Below are 15,313 nucleotides of genomic sequence, written 5' to 3'. Positions count from 1 at the left end.
GGGCCAGCTTAGCGTAGGAGTCAGCCGATATCTGCCTTTCCCACAACTGGCGGCGGCAGTCGAGCCCCAGACCCCCGCTAAGTCAAGGAATTCAGATACGGAGCAGGGGGAGCTGTAAACAGACTGTGAGCGGCAGCACAGAGAAGCAGGAAGGGGAATGAGACATGGAACAGTCGCAAGAGGTAGCCTGAACTTTTAAAATTTATATTAAATACAAATACTAATTACCAAATTAATTTAATGTTCAGAGTTTCCCAGTCTCATAATAAATATAATACCTTCTGAAATCCGAAAAATTCCGAATTCCAAAACACAGCTGGTCCCAAGGTTTTCGGATAAGGGATAGTCTACCTGTACTGAGCCATAGAGACCAAAGGTGCCAGGTTCAAACCTTCCAGTAATCTAGTTCTGAAATTCTACTAACCCATGTTTTTAGATGGAATTTGTTCATTCAGCGTTGCCTTCATTTGCGAGTCTTGTGATTTGTAGCATTTTAATTGATACTCACAATTCACACAGGAAATTTAACTATATTTTGTTTTCCACACGAATCGTGCACGTTAAAAAGCTTCTATAAATCATGGGACTCTTGAATGACTCAGTGTCATGTGGGCATGGACTGCATCATTATCTGAGGAGTTGCGAATGGAACTGAACACTGTGCAGTCATCAACGAACATCCCCACTTCTGACCTTATGATGGAGGAAAGGTCATTGATGAAGCAGCTGAAGATAGTTGGGCCTAGGACACTGACCTGAGGAACTCCTGCAGGGATGTTCTGGGGCTGAGATGATTGACCTCCAACAACCACAAACATCTTCCTTTGTGCTAGGTATGACTCCAGCCATTGGAGAGTTTTCCCCTGATTCCCACTGACTTCAATTTTACTAGGGCTCCTTGATGCCAGACTCGGTCAAATGCTGCCTTTATGTCGAGGGCAGTCACCTCACCTCACCTCTGGAATACAGCTCTTTTGTCCATGTTTGGACCAAGGCTGTAATGAGATCGGGAGTCGCGTGGTCCTGGCGGAACTGAGCATCAGTGAGCGAGTTATTGGTGAGTAAGTGCCACTTGATAGCACTGTTGACGACACCTTCCATGACTTTGCTGGTAATTGAGAGTAGACTGATGGGGTGATAATTGGCCAGATTGGATTTGTCTGGCTTTTTGTGGTCAGGACATACCTGGGCAGTTTTCCACATTGTCGGTTAGATGCCAGTGTTGTTGCTGTACTGGAACAGCTTGGTAGAGGCGCGGCTAGTTCTGGAGCACAAGTTGTCAGCACGACAGCCGGGATGTTGTCGGGGCCCAGAGCCTTTGCTGTATCCAGTGCTCTCAGCCATCTCTTGATATCACGTGGAGTGAATCGAATTGGCTGAAGACTGACTTCTGTGATGGTGGGGCCCTCAAGAGGAGGCTGAGATGGATCATTCACTCAGCACTTCTGGCTGAAGATGGTTGCAAATGCATCAGCCTTGTCTTTTGCACTCACGTGCTGGGCTCCGCCATCATTGAGGTTTAGGATATTCATGGAGCCTCCTCCTCCTGTTAGTTGTTTAATTATCCACCACCTTTCATGGCTGGATGTGGCAGGACTGCAGAGTTTTGATCTGATCCATAGGTTGTGGGATCGCTTAGCTCTGTCTATAGCATGCTGCTTTAATTATTTAGCATGCATGTAATCCTGTGTTGCAGCTTCCCCAGGTTGGCACCTCATTTTTAGGTACACCTGGTGCTGCTCCCGGCATGCTCTTCTACACTCCTTATTGAACCAGGGTTAGTCCCCTGGCTTGATGGTAATGGTAGAGTGAGGGATATGCCGGGCCATGAGGTTACAGATTGTGGTGGAATACAATTCTGCTGCTGCTGATGGCCCACAGTGCCTCGTGGATGCCCAGTTTTGAGCTGCTAGATCTGTGCTGAATCTATCCCATTTATCACAGTGGTAGTGCTACACAACACGTTGGAGGGTGTGAAGACGGGACTTCGTCTCCACAATGACGGTGCGGTGGTCACTGCTACCAATACTGTCATGGACAGATGCATTTGCGACAGGTAGCTTGGTGAGGACGAGGTCAAGTAGGTTTTTCCCCTTGTGTTGGTTCTCTTACCACCTGCCGCACGCCCTGTCTGGCAGCTATGTCCTTTAGGACTCGGCCAGCTCGGTCAATAGTGGTGCTACCGAGGGAGGGCGGTAAATGGTAATCAGCAGGTTTTCTTGCCCATGCTTGATCTGAGACATGATATACTTCATGGGGTCCAGAGTCAATGTTGAAGACTCCCAAAGCCACTCCCTCCTGACTGTATACCACTGTGCTGCCACCTCTGGTGGGTCTGTCTGGTGGGTCAGGACATACCCAGGGATGGCGGCGTCTGGGACACTGCTGAAAGGTATGATTCTGTGAATATGACTATGCCAGGCTATTGCTTGACTAGTCTGTAGGACAGCTCTCCCAATTTTAGCACAAGTCACCAGATATTAGTGAGAAGGACTTGGCAGGGTTGACTGGGCAAGGTGTGTTGTTGCAGTGTCCGTAGCCGGTGCCGAGGTCGATGCTGTCTGGTCTCTCCGGTTTTGTTCTTATTATTGTTTCTCATAGCGGTTTGATACAACTGAGTGGCTTGCTAGGCCATTTCAGAGGGCAGTTAAGAGTCAACCAGATTACTGTAGGTCTGGAGTCACATATAGGCCAGACCAAGTAAGGATGGCAGATTTCCTTCATTAGGACATTAGTGAACCAGATGGGTTTTTACGACAATCCAATCTGAGCTTTTTTATTCCAGATTTATTTAATTAACTGAATTTAAATTCCCCAGCTACCATGGTGGGAGTGGAACTCGCGTCTCTGGATTACTAGTCAAGTAACATAACCAGTATGCTACCATACTCCGTATCCTAATGCAAAATAAAACCATGTATGTCCCTAGAGGCAAAAGAAGGGCCAAAGTCAAAGTGGCTAACTGGTCATGTGCAATGACAAATGAGACTTAAACAAAAATACTTTTAAGATGAAAACAAATAGCTCTCAGGAGAACAGGAGTAAGCATCGAGCTCAGCTCAAGGCAACAAAAGCTGCAGTATCATAGCAGCCAAAGGGTCACTGGAGACGATGATCGTGGATAACTGTGGTAGCAATAGTAAAATCTTTTGTTATGTTAGGAGTTAGAGGGCTATTAAGGACTGCACAGGACCGTTGAAGGATTCCTGAAGGCACATTCAGAAGAACTCCCAGGATATGGCAAAGGTATTCCTGCCAATAGCTGATGCTCAGTTACCAATATTGCAAGGTATAGTTGACTCTAAAGTTGTAAGTGTCAAAGTGGATACTGATATAGTCCTGGATAGAATAAGGGGTCTCAAAACAGATCGGCATTGACCTGAGGGTGCTCAAAGGAATGGGAGCAATCCCCTATCTTATAATATTTAACAGCTCACTAGGGTCTGGGATTGTTCCCATGGACTACAGAGAGGCCCATGTGGTGCCAATGTTCAAAAAAGGCAAAAAGTCAGAACCAGGAAAATATTGGCCTTTAGCTTGACTTTGGTTATCGGCAAGTTGCTAGGAAAGAGTATTAGACATATTCTGTATGGCTACCTGGACAGAGAAGGGGTTAGTCGAGACTCTCAACATGGCTTCTGGAATAAAAGGTCATATCTCACCAACGTGGTCGCAGTTCGAGGAATGTGTAGTTTTGGGCAAACTGATTATAAGAAGAATATATAAAAGCAATGGATTCACTAAGATGTTACTGAGGAGGAAGGGTTACATGTATCAATGGATTCACTAAGATGTTACTGAGGAGGAAGGGTTACATGTATCAATGGATTCACTAAGATGTTACTGAGGAGGAAGGGTTACATGTATCAATGGGTTCACTAAGATGTTACTGAGGAGGAAGGGTTACATGTATCAGTGGATTCACTAAGATGTTACTGAGGAGGAAGGGTTACATGTATCAGTGGATTCACTAAGATGTTACTGAGGAGGAAGGGTTACATGTATCAATGGGTTCACTAAGATGTTACTGAGGAGGAAGGGTTACATGTATCAATGGATTCACTAAGATGTTACTGAGGAGGAAGGGTTACATGTATCAATGGGTTCACTAAGATGTTACTGAGGAGGAAGGGTTACATGTATCAATGGATTCACTAAGATGTTACTGAGGAGGAAGGGTTACATGTATCAATGGATTCACTAAGATGTTACTGAGGAGGAAGGGTTACATGTATCAATGGATTCACTAAGATGTTACTGAGGAGGAAGGGTTACATGTATCAATGGGTTCACTAAGATGTTACTGAGGAGGAAGGGTTACATGTATCAATGGGTTCACTAAGATGTTACTGAGGAGGAAGGGTTACATGTATCAATGGATTCACTAAGATGTTACTGAGGAGGAAGGGTTACATGTATCAATGGGTTCACTAAGATGTTACTGAGGAGGAAGGGTTACATGTATCAATGGGTTCACTAAGATGTTACTGAGGAGGAAGGGTTACATGTATCAATGGATTCACTAAGATGTTACTGAGGAGGAAGGGTTACATGTATCAATGGATTCACTAAGATGTTACTGAGGAGGAAGGGTTACATGTATCAGTGGATTCACTAAGATGTTACTGAGGAGGAAGGGTTACATGTATCAATAGATTCACTAAGATGTTACTGAGGAGGAAGGGTTACATGTATCAATGGGTTCACTAAGATGTTACTGAGGAGGAAGGGTTACATGTATCAATGGGTTCACTAAGATGTTACTGAGGAAGAAGGGTTACATGTATCAATGGATTCACTAAGATGTTACTGAGGAGGAAGGGTTACATGTATCAATGGGTTCACTAAGATGTTACTGAGGAGGAAGGGTTACATGTATCAATGGGTTCACTAAGATGTTACTGAGGAGGAAGGGTTACATGTATCAATGGGTTCACTAAGATGTTACTGAGGAGGAAGGGTTACATGTATCAATGGATTCACTAAGATGTTACTGAGGAGGAAGGGTTACATGTATCAATGGGTTCACTAAGATGTTACTGAGGAAGAAGGGTTACATGTATCAATGGATTCACTAAGATGTTACTGAGGAGGAAGGGTTACATGTATCAATGGGTTCACTAAGATGTTACTGAGGAGGAAGGGTTACATGTATCAATGGATTCACTAAGATGTTACTGAGGAGGAAGGGTTACATGTATCAATGGATTCACTAAGATGTTACTGAGGAGGAAGGGTTACATGTATCAATGGGTTCACTAAGATGTTACTGAGGAGGAAGGGTTACATGTATCAATGGATTCACTAAGATGTTACTGAGGAGGAAGGGTTACATGTATCAATGGATTCACTAAGATGTTACTGAGGAAGAAGGGTTACATGTATCAATGGATTCACTAAGATGTTACTGAGGAGGAAGGGTTACATGTATCAATGGATTCACTAAGATGTTACTGAGGAAGAAGGGTTACATGTATCAATGGGTTCACTAAGATGTTACTGAGGAGGAAGGGTTACATGTATCAATGGATTCACTAAGATGTTACTGAGGAGGAAGGGTTACATGTATCAATGGGTTCACTAAGATGTTACTGAGGAGGAAGGGTTACATGTATCAATGGATTCACTAAGATGTTACTGAGGAGGAAGGGTTACATGTATCAATGGATTCACTAAGATGTTACTGAGGAAGAAGGGTTACATGTATCAATGGGTTCACTAAGATGTTACTGAGGAGGAAGGGTTACATGTATCAATGGGTTCACTAAGATGTTACTGAGGAGGAAGGGTTACATGTATCAATGGATTCACTAAGATGTTACTGAGGAGGAAGGGTTACATGTATCAATGGGTTCACTAAGATGTTACTGAGGAGGAAGGGTTACATGTATCAATGGGTTCACTAAGATGTTACTGAGGAGGAAGGGTTACATGTATCAATGGGTTCACTAAGATGTTACTGAGGAGGAAGGGTTACATGTATCAATGGGTTCACTAAGATGTTACTGAGGAAGAAGGGTTACATGTATCAATGGATTCACTAAGATGTTACTGAGGAGGAAGGGTTACATGTATCAATGGATTCACTAAGATGTTACTGAGGAGGAAGGGTTACATGTATCAATGGGTTCACTAAGATGTTACTGAGGAGGAAGGGTTACATGTATCAATGGATTCACTAAGATGTTACTGAGGAGGAAGGGTTACATGTATCAATGGATTCACTAAGATGTTACTGAGGAGGAAGGGTTACATGTATCAATGGGTTCACTAAGATGTTACTGAGGAAGAAGGGTTACATGTATCAATGGATTCACTAAGATGTTACTGAGGAGGAAGGGTTACATGTATCAATGGGTTCACTAAGATGTTACTGAGGAGGAAGGGTTACATGTATCAATGGATTCACTAAGATGTTACTGAGGAAGAAGGGTTACATGTATCAATGGGTTCACTAAGATGTTACTGAGGAGGAAGGGTTACATGTATCAATGGGTTCACTAAGATGTTACTGAGGAGGAAGGGTTACATGTATCAATGGATTCACTAAGATGTCACTGAGGAAGAAGGGTTACATGTATCAATGGGTTCACTAAGATGTTACTGAGGAGGAAGGGTTACATGTATCAATGGATTCACTAAGATGTTACTGAGGAGGAAGGGTTACATGTATCAATGGGTTCACTAAGATGTTACTGAGGAGGAAGGGTTACATGTATCAATGGGTTCACTAAGATGTTACTGAGGAAGAAGGGTTACATGTATCAATGGATTCACTAAGATGTTACTGAGGAGGAAGGGTTACATGTATCAATGGATTCACTAAGATGTTACTGAGGAAGAAGGGTTACATGTATCAATGGGTTCACTAAGATGTTACTGAGGAGGAAGGGTTACATGTATCAATGGATTCACTAAGATGTTACTGAGGAGGAAGGGTTACATGTATCAATGGGTTCACTAAGATGTTACTGAGGAAGAAGGGTTACATGTATCAATGGATTCACTAAGATGTTACTGAGGAGGAAGGGTTACATGTATCAATGGATTCACTAAGATGTTACTGAGGAGGAAGGGTTACGTGTATCAATGGATTCACTAAGATGTTACTGAGGAGGAAGGGTTACATGTATCAATGGGTTCACTAAGATGTTACTGAGGAAGAAGGGTTACATGTATCAATGGGTTCACTAAGATGTTACTGAGGAGGAAGGGTTACATGTATCAATGGGTTCACTAAGATGTTACTGAGGAGGAAGGGTTACATGTATCAATGGGTTCACTAAGATGTTACTGAGGAAGAAGGGTTACATGTATCAATGGATTCACTAAGATGTTACTGAGGAGGAAGGGTTACATGTATCAATGGATTCACTAAGATGTTACTGAGGAGGAAGGGTTACATGTATCAATGGGTTCACTAAGATGTTACTGAGGAGGAAGGGTTACATGTATCAATGGATTCACTAAGATGTTACTGAGGAGGAAGGGTTACATGTATCAATGGGTTCACTAAGATGTTACTGAGGAGGAAGGGTTACATGTATCAATGGGTTCACTAAGATGTTACTGAGGAGGAAGGGTTACATGTATCAATGGGTTCACTAAGATGTTACTGAGGAGGAAGGGTTACATGTATCAATGGGTTCACTAAGATGTTACTGAGGAGGAAGGGTTACATGTATCAATGGGTTCACTAAGATGTTACTGAGGAGGAAGGGTTACATGTATCAATGGGTTCACTAAGATGTTACTGAGGAAGAAGTGTTACATGTATCAATGGGTTCACTAAGATGTTACTGAGGAGGAAGGGTTACATGTATCAATGGATTCACTAAGATGTTACTGAGGAGGAAGGGTTACATGTATCAATGGATTCACTAAGATGTTACTGAGGAGGAAGGGTTACATGTATCAATGGATTCACTAAGATGTTACTGAGGAGGAAGGGTTACATGTATCAATGGGTTCACTAAGATGTTACTGAGGAGGAAGGGTTACATGTATCAATGGATTCACTAAGATGTTACTGAGGAGGAAGGGTTACATGTATCAATGGGTTCACTAAGATGTTACTGAGGAGGAAGGGTTACATGTATCAATGGATTCACTAAGATGTTACTGAGGAGGAAGGGTTACGTGTATCAATGGATTCACTAAGATGTTACTGAGGAGGAAGGGTTACATGTATCAATGGGTTCACTAAGATGTTACTGAGGAAGAAGGGTTACATGTATCAATGGGTTCACTAAGATGTTACTGAGGAGGAAGGGTTACATGTATCAATGGGTTCACTAAGATGTTACTGAGGAGGAAGGGTTACATGTATCAATGGGTTCACTAAGATGTTACTGAGGAAGAAGGGTTACATGTATCAATGGATTCACTAAGATGTTACTGAGGAGGAAGGGTTACATGTATCAATGGATTCACTAAGATGTTACTGAGGAGGAAGGGTTACATGTATCAATGGGTTCACTAAGATGTTACTGAGGAGGAAGGGTTACATGTATCAATGGATTCACTAAGATGTTACTGAGGAGGAAGGGTTACATGTATCAATGGGTTCACTAAGATGTTACTGAGGAGGAAGGGTTACATGTATCAATGGGTTCACTAAGATGTTACTGAGGAGGAAGGGTTACATGTATCAATGGGTTCACTAAGATGTTACTGAGGAGGAAGGGTTACATGTATCAATGGGTTCACTAAGATGTTACTGAGGAGGAAGGGTTACATGTATCAATGGGTTCACTAAGATGTTACTGAGGAGGAAGGGTTACATGTATCAATGGGTTCACTAAGATGTTACTGAGGAAGAAGTGTTACATGTATCAATGGGTTCACTAAGATGTTACTGAGGAGGAAGGGTTACATGTATCAATGGATTCACTAAGATGTTACTGAGGAGGAAGGGTTACATGTATCAATGGATTCACTAAGATGTTACTGAGGAGGAAGGGTTACATGTATCAATGGATTCACTAAGATGTTACTGAGGAGGAAGGGTTACATGTATCAATGGGTTCACTAAGATGTTACTGAGGAGGAAGGGTTACATGTATCAATGGATTCACTAAGATGTTACTGAGGAGGAAGGGTTACATGTATCAATGGGTTCACTAAGATGTTACTGAGGAGGAAGGGTTACATGTATCAATGGGTTCACTAAGATGTTACTGAGGAGGAAGGGTTACATGTATCAATGGATTCACTAAGATGTTACTGAGGAGGAAGGGTTACATGTATCAATGGATTCACTAAGATGTTACTGAGGAGGAAGGGTTACATGTATCAATGGATTCACTAAGATGTTACTGAGGAGGAAGGGTTACATGTATCAATGGATTCACTAAGATGTTACTGAGGAGGAAGGGTTACATGTATCAATGGGTTCACTAAGATGTTACTGAGGAGGAAGGGTTACATGTATCAATGGATTCACTAAGATGTTACTGAGGAGGAAGGGTTACATGTATCAATGGGTTCACTAAGATGTTACTGAGGAGGAAGGGTTACATGTATCAATGGATTCACTAAGATGTTACTGAGGAGGAAGGGTTACATGTATCAATGGATTCACTAAGATGTTACTGAGGAGGAAGGGTTACATGTATCAATGGGTTCACTAAGATGTTACTGAGGAGGAAGGGTTACATGTATCAATGGATTCACTAAGATGTTACTGAGGAAGAAGGGTTACATGTATCAATGGGTTCACTAAGATGTTACTGAGGAGGAAGGGTTACATGTATCAATGGATTCACTAAGATGTTACTGAGGAGGAAGGGTTACATGTATCAATGGGTTCACTAAGATGTTACTGAGGAGGAAGGGTTACATGTATCAATGGGTTCACTAAGATGTTACTGAGGAGGAAGGGTTACATGTATCAATGGATTCACTAAGATGTTACTGAGGAGGAAGGGTTACATGTATCAATGGATTCACTAAGATGTTACTGAGGAGGAAGGGTTACATGTATCAATGGGTTCACTAAGATGTTACTGAGGAGGAAGGGTTACATGTATCAATGGGTTCACTAAGATGTTACTGAGGAAGAAGGGTTACATGTATCAATGGGTTCACTAAGATGTTACTGAGGAGGAAGGGTTACATGTATCAATGGGTTCACTAAGATGTTACTGAGGAGGAAGGGTTACATGTATCAATGGGTTCACTAAGATGTTACTGAGGAGGAAGGGTTACATGTATCAATGGATTCACTAAGATGTTACTGAGGAGGAAGGGTTACATGTATCAAGAGTTACTTGAGAAGTCAGACTTTTTTTTTCCACTGGAAAGGTTAAGGGGTTGACTTGATACAGGTTTTCATGATCGTGAAAGGTTATGGCAAGGTAAAAAGTGATAGTACAGTACAGGAGGAGGCCATTTGGCCTACCACGCCTGTGTTGGGTCTTTGAGAAAATTATTCACTTAGTCCCATTCTCCTGGCCTTTCCCCATACCCTTTTAAAACTTCTTCAAATATTTATCCACTTCCCTTTTAAAAGCTATTATTCATTCCATTGTTTCTGGTAGAGCATTCCATGTACTAAAAACCCTCTGTAAAAAACATTCTTCTAATCTCTCCCTTCATTATTTTGGTGATGCTCTTAAATATATGCCATGTAGTCACCAACTGAGTGACCAGTGGAAATTGTTTTTTCTTATTAACTTTATCAAATCATTTTGAACATTTATCAGATTTTTTCTCAACCTGAAGAGCCCTCATCATTGGTAGCAGCTTAATGAATCTCTTTTGCACCATCTCCATGGTCTTGACATTTTAAAATAAGGCAACCAAAAACTGATTGCAATATTGTAACTGGTGAGTAACCAATGATTTGTGTAGGTTTAGCATTACGTCTGCTTTTCAATTGTTTGCCATGATTTATAGAATCTAGAATCCCATATACAAGCTTTATCAACTTGTCCTCCCAGTTTAAAAAACAATGTATCCGAACCCCTAAATCTTTCTGCTCCTTTTGAAGTTTGATGAAGGGTATGATTGGGGAAGGGGGCGCAGCAGGAAAATGAGATTAGACCAGACAGCTCAAATTGAAAAAAAACACTAGCACAGACCAGATAGGCTGAACATTCTATGACTGGCAACATTGAGGAAATGTTTGCAAGAAATTACATTAATGATCATTGATCCAAACAAACCTATTTAGACATATAGAGTTATGATTTACTTTAATTTACATTGGATTACATAGGATATACTGCACAGAGCAGGCCCAACCAGTCCATACTGTAACATTTGCATATTGAATTGTCATTGACCCGCAGGCATCTGTAAGGAATACCTATTATCTTCACGTGATCACATGCTGAGTTGTGATTGGCCTGCAGGAATCTGTAAGGGCTGCTACTGTTTAGAAGACCCAGGGGTCCTGACTCCATCTTGTCCACACGGTGCTGTATTGATTGAGAAAGCTTACAGACCTGATGCTTCATTAAACGTGTTTAAACTGTAATACTCCGTTGTCCTGCAATTTATTATTTTTGTACAAAGTGTGCAAAACAAGACATGGTGTCAGAACAGTGATTTGAAATGGACATCGTTGGAGCTCCCTTGCCTCGAATGAATTGGGAATCTTTGAACTTACCTAGAGAATGGAGCAAGTTCAAGCATGATGTTTTCGGGTCCACTGAAAAGCAAAGGGGAGAAAGAAAAATGCAGTTACCTACTCCTGTGGATCGAAGAAAAAGAAGGAGACATTTTTAACACATGGTCTCTCACCGCGGATGAAGCAAAGGTACTGAAAAGTTATTTTGACCGTTTTGAAGCATATGTGATGCCCAAGACAAATACGATATTCGCTAGGTACAAGTTTCAGGAGAAAGTACAAGGAGCTAGTGAGTCGTTTGAACAGTTCGTGACTGAGTTAAAACTGCTGGTAAAAGACTGTGGCCTAGAAATTCAGTGTCCTGCACCACCAGTTTGCGCCCAAAGAGGGCTTTTGCGCCTCTGGCCACAACCACCGCGATATTTAGCGGGGCGCTAATGGCGGCGTTAGCCTGTAGCGCTGCGCTGCCACCGATGACGTCTTCGGTGTGCGCAGCGCCCCGCTGGCCATATTTGGTTGCTGCCGCCTCCCCCGCGCCGGCCGCAAACAGTGACCGGTACACGGGGCCTACCTGTGCTGGTAGTGGGACGAGTTAAGGTGGAGGTGCGGCCGGCCGCTTTTTCGGCGGCCGCCTGCCCGCACCTCCGTCCCCGGCCTCCGACACCCCCCCCCGCGGCATTGCGGCTGTTTCCCGAGAGCCCGGCACTTCTCCTTGGTGCCGGGCTCATTTGCCGGCACTCGCGAGCGGGGATCGCGCTGTTGCAGGCACCTCCCCCTTAAGAGTGGGAGGAAGGCCTGCAGTACCGCAGGCTGCCGTGCCGCAGCGGGTGGCGCTGCGGCACTTTGCGCGCCGATATTCAGTTTCAGCGCCCCAAGCGGGGCGCCGAAACCCTTGTTTAGCGGCTGGCTTCCACTTGGGGCGCTGAAACTGAATTTCCCACTGGCGCAAGTGGCTCCGCACGCAGCGGTAATTCCGGCGCCCAGGCGAGCTGGGCGCCCCTAACTGAATTTCTAGGCCTATGTGTTTTAAAAGCAACTTTTTTTTTAAAGACGCAGAAAGCGGGAAAAAGAAAGGAAAAGTTTGGAATCAAGATGGCGGTGACTCACCTCGGTTCAGAACGATAAGGCCCGCCCACACACGCACCGATTGGTCGACCGTCAGGTGACCGGAGCGTAGGATTGGTCAATCGTCCCGTCACTCGACCGTAGGAGGGCCCGGCCGCACGCGCCAGCAACCCGGCGTACCATTGGTCGACCTCGAGGTCACTCTATCGCTAATGAGCGGATAATGAGATGCTAATGAGCGGAATGTTGAATGTTTTTCGGATACCGCGGGCGCGATTTTCGTCCGGCCGAAACGTAAATACGCTTACGACTGTTTCGGAATGGTAAGCTTTCTTTCGACGTAACGCACGCGTAGGTACGCTCTATAACTTTCGAGCGCATAGCCGGACAGACGCACACCCGAGGACGGACAGACAGATAGACAGACAGACAGAACGATCCGTTTATATATAGATAGATAGATAGATACACAGGCCTAGAAATTCAGTTTGGGGCGCCCAGCTCGCCTGGGCGCCGGAATTACCGCTGCGCGCGGAGCCACTTGCGCCAGCGGGATATTCAGTTTCAGCGCCCCAAGTGGAAGCCGGCTGCTAAACAAGGGTTTCGGCGCCCCGCTTGGGGCGCTGAAACTGAATATCGGCGCGCAAAGTGCCGCAGCGCCACCCACTGCGGCACGGCAGCCTGCGGTACTGCAGGCCTTCCTCCCACTCTTAAGGGGGAGGTGCCTGCAACAGCGCGATCCCCGCTCGCGAGTGCCGGCAAATGAGCCCGGCACCAAGGAGAAGTGCCGGGCTCTCGGGAAACAGCCGCAATGCCGCGGGGGGGGGGGGGGGTGTAGGAGGCCGGGGACAGAGGTGCGGGCAGGCGGCCGCCGAAAAAGCGGCCGGCCGCACCTTCACCTTAACTCGCCCCACTACCGGCACAGGTAGGCCCCGTGTACCGGTCGCTGTTTGCGGCCGGCGCGGGGGAGGCGGCAGCAACCAAATATGGCCAGCGGGGCGATAGCGGGGCGCTGCGCACACCGATGACGTCATCGGTGGCGGCGCAGCGCTAGTGGCTAACGCCGCCATTAGCGCCCCGCTAAATATCGCGGTAGGTTTGCACAGTGGCGCAAAAGCCCTCTTTGGGCGCAAACTGGTGACGCAGGCCACTGAATTTCTAGGCCTTATTCTTTTAAAAAAAAGTTAATTACTTTCTAAACCTTTTATCTAATCTCATTAATTTTCCTACCTTTCCCCGTTTTTCCAGGTAGGCCTCGAAGCCTCGGCCTCTCCTCCGCACCCACGCCCCAGCTAGGCACCTCCCGGCCCCTGTCAACAAGCAGCCCCCGATCGCCGCGAACTTTGTGAAGGCTGGAGGGGCGGGCCTCAGCTGAGCGCCGCTACCGCCGCCATCTTAGTAAAGGCTGGTGCGGCGGTGGCGTCACGGAGCTCCCCGGAGCAGGTGCGCAGCGGTGTCTAACTCTTCCCCCGCCCCCCGCCAGTCTGTCTCTCTCTCTCTTCCCCGCGCCTCCTGAATGCGCGGGGGAAGAGGCCCGGGGCACCGTGGCCGCTTTCGGAGACTTCAACTCCGTGACAGGTGAGGAGGGTCCTTATTCACGCAATCAGCCGCTCAGGCCCAGGCCCGGAGATCGGGAGGCGGAGAGGGGAGGAGGGTTACCAAGGCAACCGGGGCTCGGGCGGGGGGTGGGGTTCCAGAGATCGGGCCTCCGGAGATCGGGGAGGGGTGGGGGCGAGCCTCGGGAGATAGGGGGGCGAGCCTCGGGAGATCGGGGGGGGGGGGCGAGCCTCGGGAGATCGGGGGGGGGGGCGAGCCTCGGGAGATCGGGGGGGGGCGAGCCTCGGGAGATCGGGGGGGGCGAGCCTCGGGAGATCGGGGGGGGCGAGCCTCGGGAGATAGGGGGGGGGCGAGCCTCGGGAGATCGGGGGGAGGGGGGGCGAGCCTCGTGAGATCGGGGGGCGAGCCTCGGGAGATCGGGGGGAGGGGGGGCGATCCTCGGGAGATCGCGGGGGGGGGGCGAGCCTCGGGAAATCGCGGGGGCGAGCCTCGGGAGATCGGGGGGGGGAGCGAGCCTCGGGAGATCGGGGGGGGGGCGAGCCTCGGGAGATCGGGGGGGGGCGAGCCTCGGAGATCGCGGGGGGGGGGACGAGCCTCGGGAGATCGGGGGGGGGCGAGCCTCGGGAGATCGGGGGGGGCGGTGAGCCTCGGGAGATCGGGGGGGGGGCGAGCCTCGGGAGATCGCGGGGGGGGGGACGAGCCTCGGGAGATCGGGGGGGGGGCGAGCCTCGGGAGATCGGGGGGGGCGGTGAGCCTCGGGAGATCGGGGGGGGGCGAGCCTCGGGAGATCGCGGGGGGGTGGGGGGGCCGAGCCTCGGGAGATGGGGGGGGGGGGGCGAGCCTCGGGAGATCGGGGGGGGCGAGCCTCGGGAGATCGGGGGGGAGCCTCGGGGGGGGTGGGGGGCGAGCCTCGGGGGGGGGGGGCGAGCCTCTGGAGATCGGAGGGGGTGAAGGGCGAGCCTCGGGAGATCGGGGGGGCGGGGCTCGGGAGATCGGGGCTCGGGAGGGTGGGGGGGGGAGCCTCGGGAGATCGGGGGGGGCGGGGCTCGGGGACTCCCCGCTCCCTCTCCCCTTCCCTCCTCCCCTTCCCCCCCTCTTCCCTCCACTCTTTCCCCC

The 15,313-nt window shown here is 47.3% G+C and overlaps 1 protein-coding gene across 1 annotated transcript in view; it reads left to right on the top strand.

The window, feature by feature from the left end:
- Positions 1-2,364: 2,364 nt before the first annotated feature.
- Positions 2,365-15,313, top strand: part of LOC147123125 (interleukin-8-like) — an 18,834-nt gene continuing 5,885 nt past the window's right edge. The window contains exon 1 of the mRNA XM_085965332.1: positions 2,365-2,392. Within this exon, the coding sequence (XP_085821458.1) occupies positions 2,365-2,392 (28 nt within the window). The remainder of the gene's footprint in view (positions 2,393-15,313) is intronic.

Source organism: Somniosus microcephalus, chromosome 2, assembly GCF_052327205.1.
Source record: "Somniosus microcephalus isolate GS21.2 chromosome 2, FLI_Smic_1.0, whole genome shotgun sequence".
NCBI classification, from domain to species: domain Eukaryota; kingdom Metazoa; phylum Chordata; class Chondrichthyes; order Squaliformes; family Somniosidae; genus Somniosus; species Somniosus microcephalus.
This window is presented reverse-complemented; position numbering and strand designations above follow the sequence as displayed.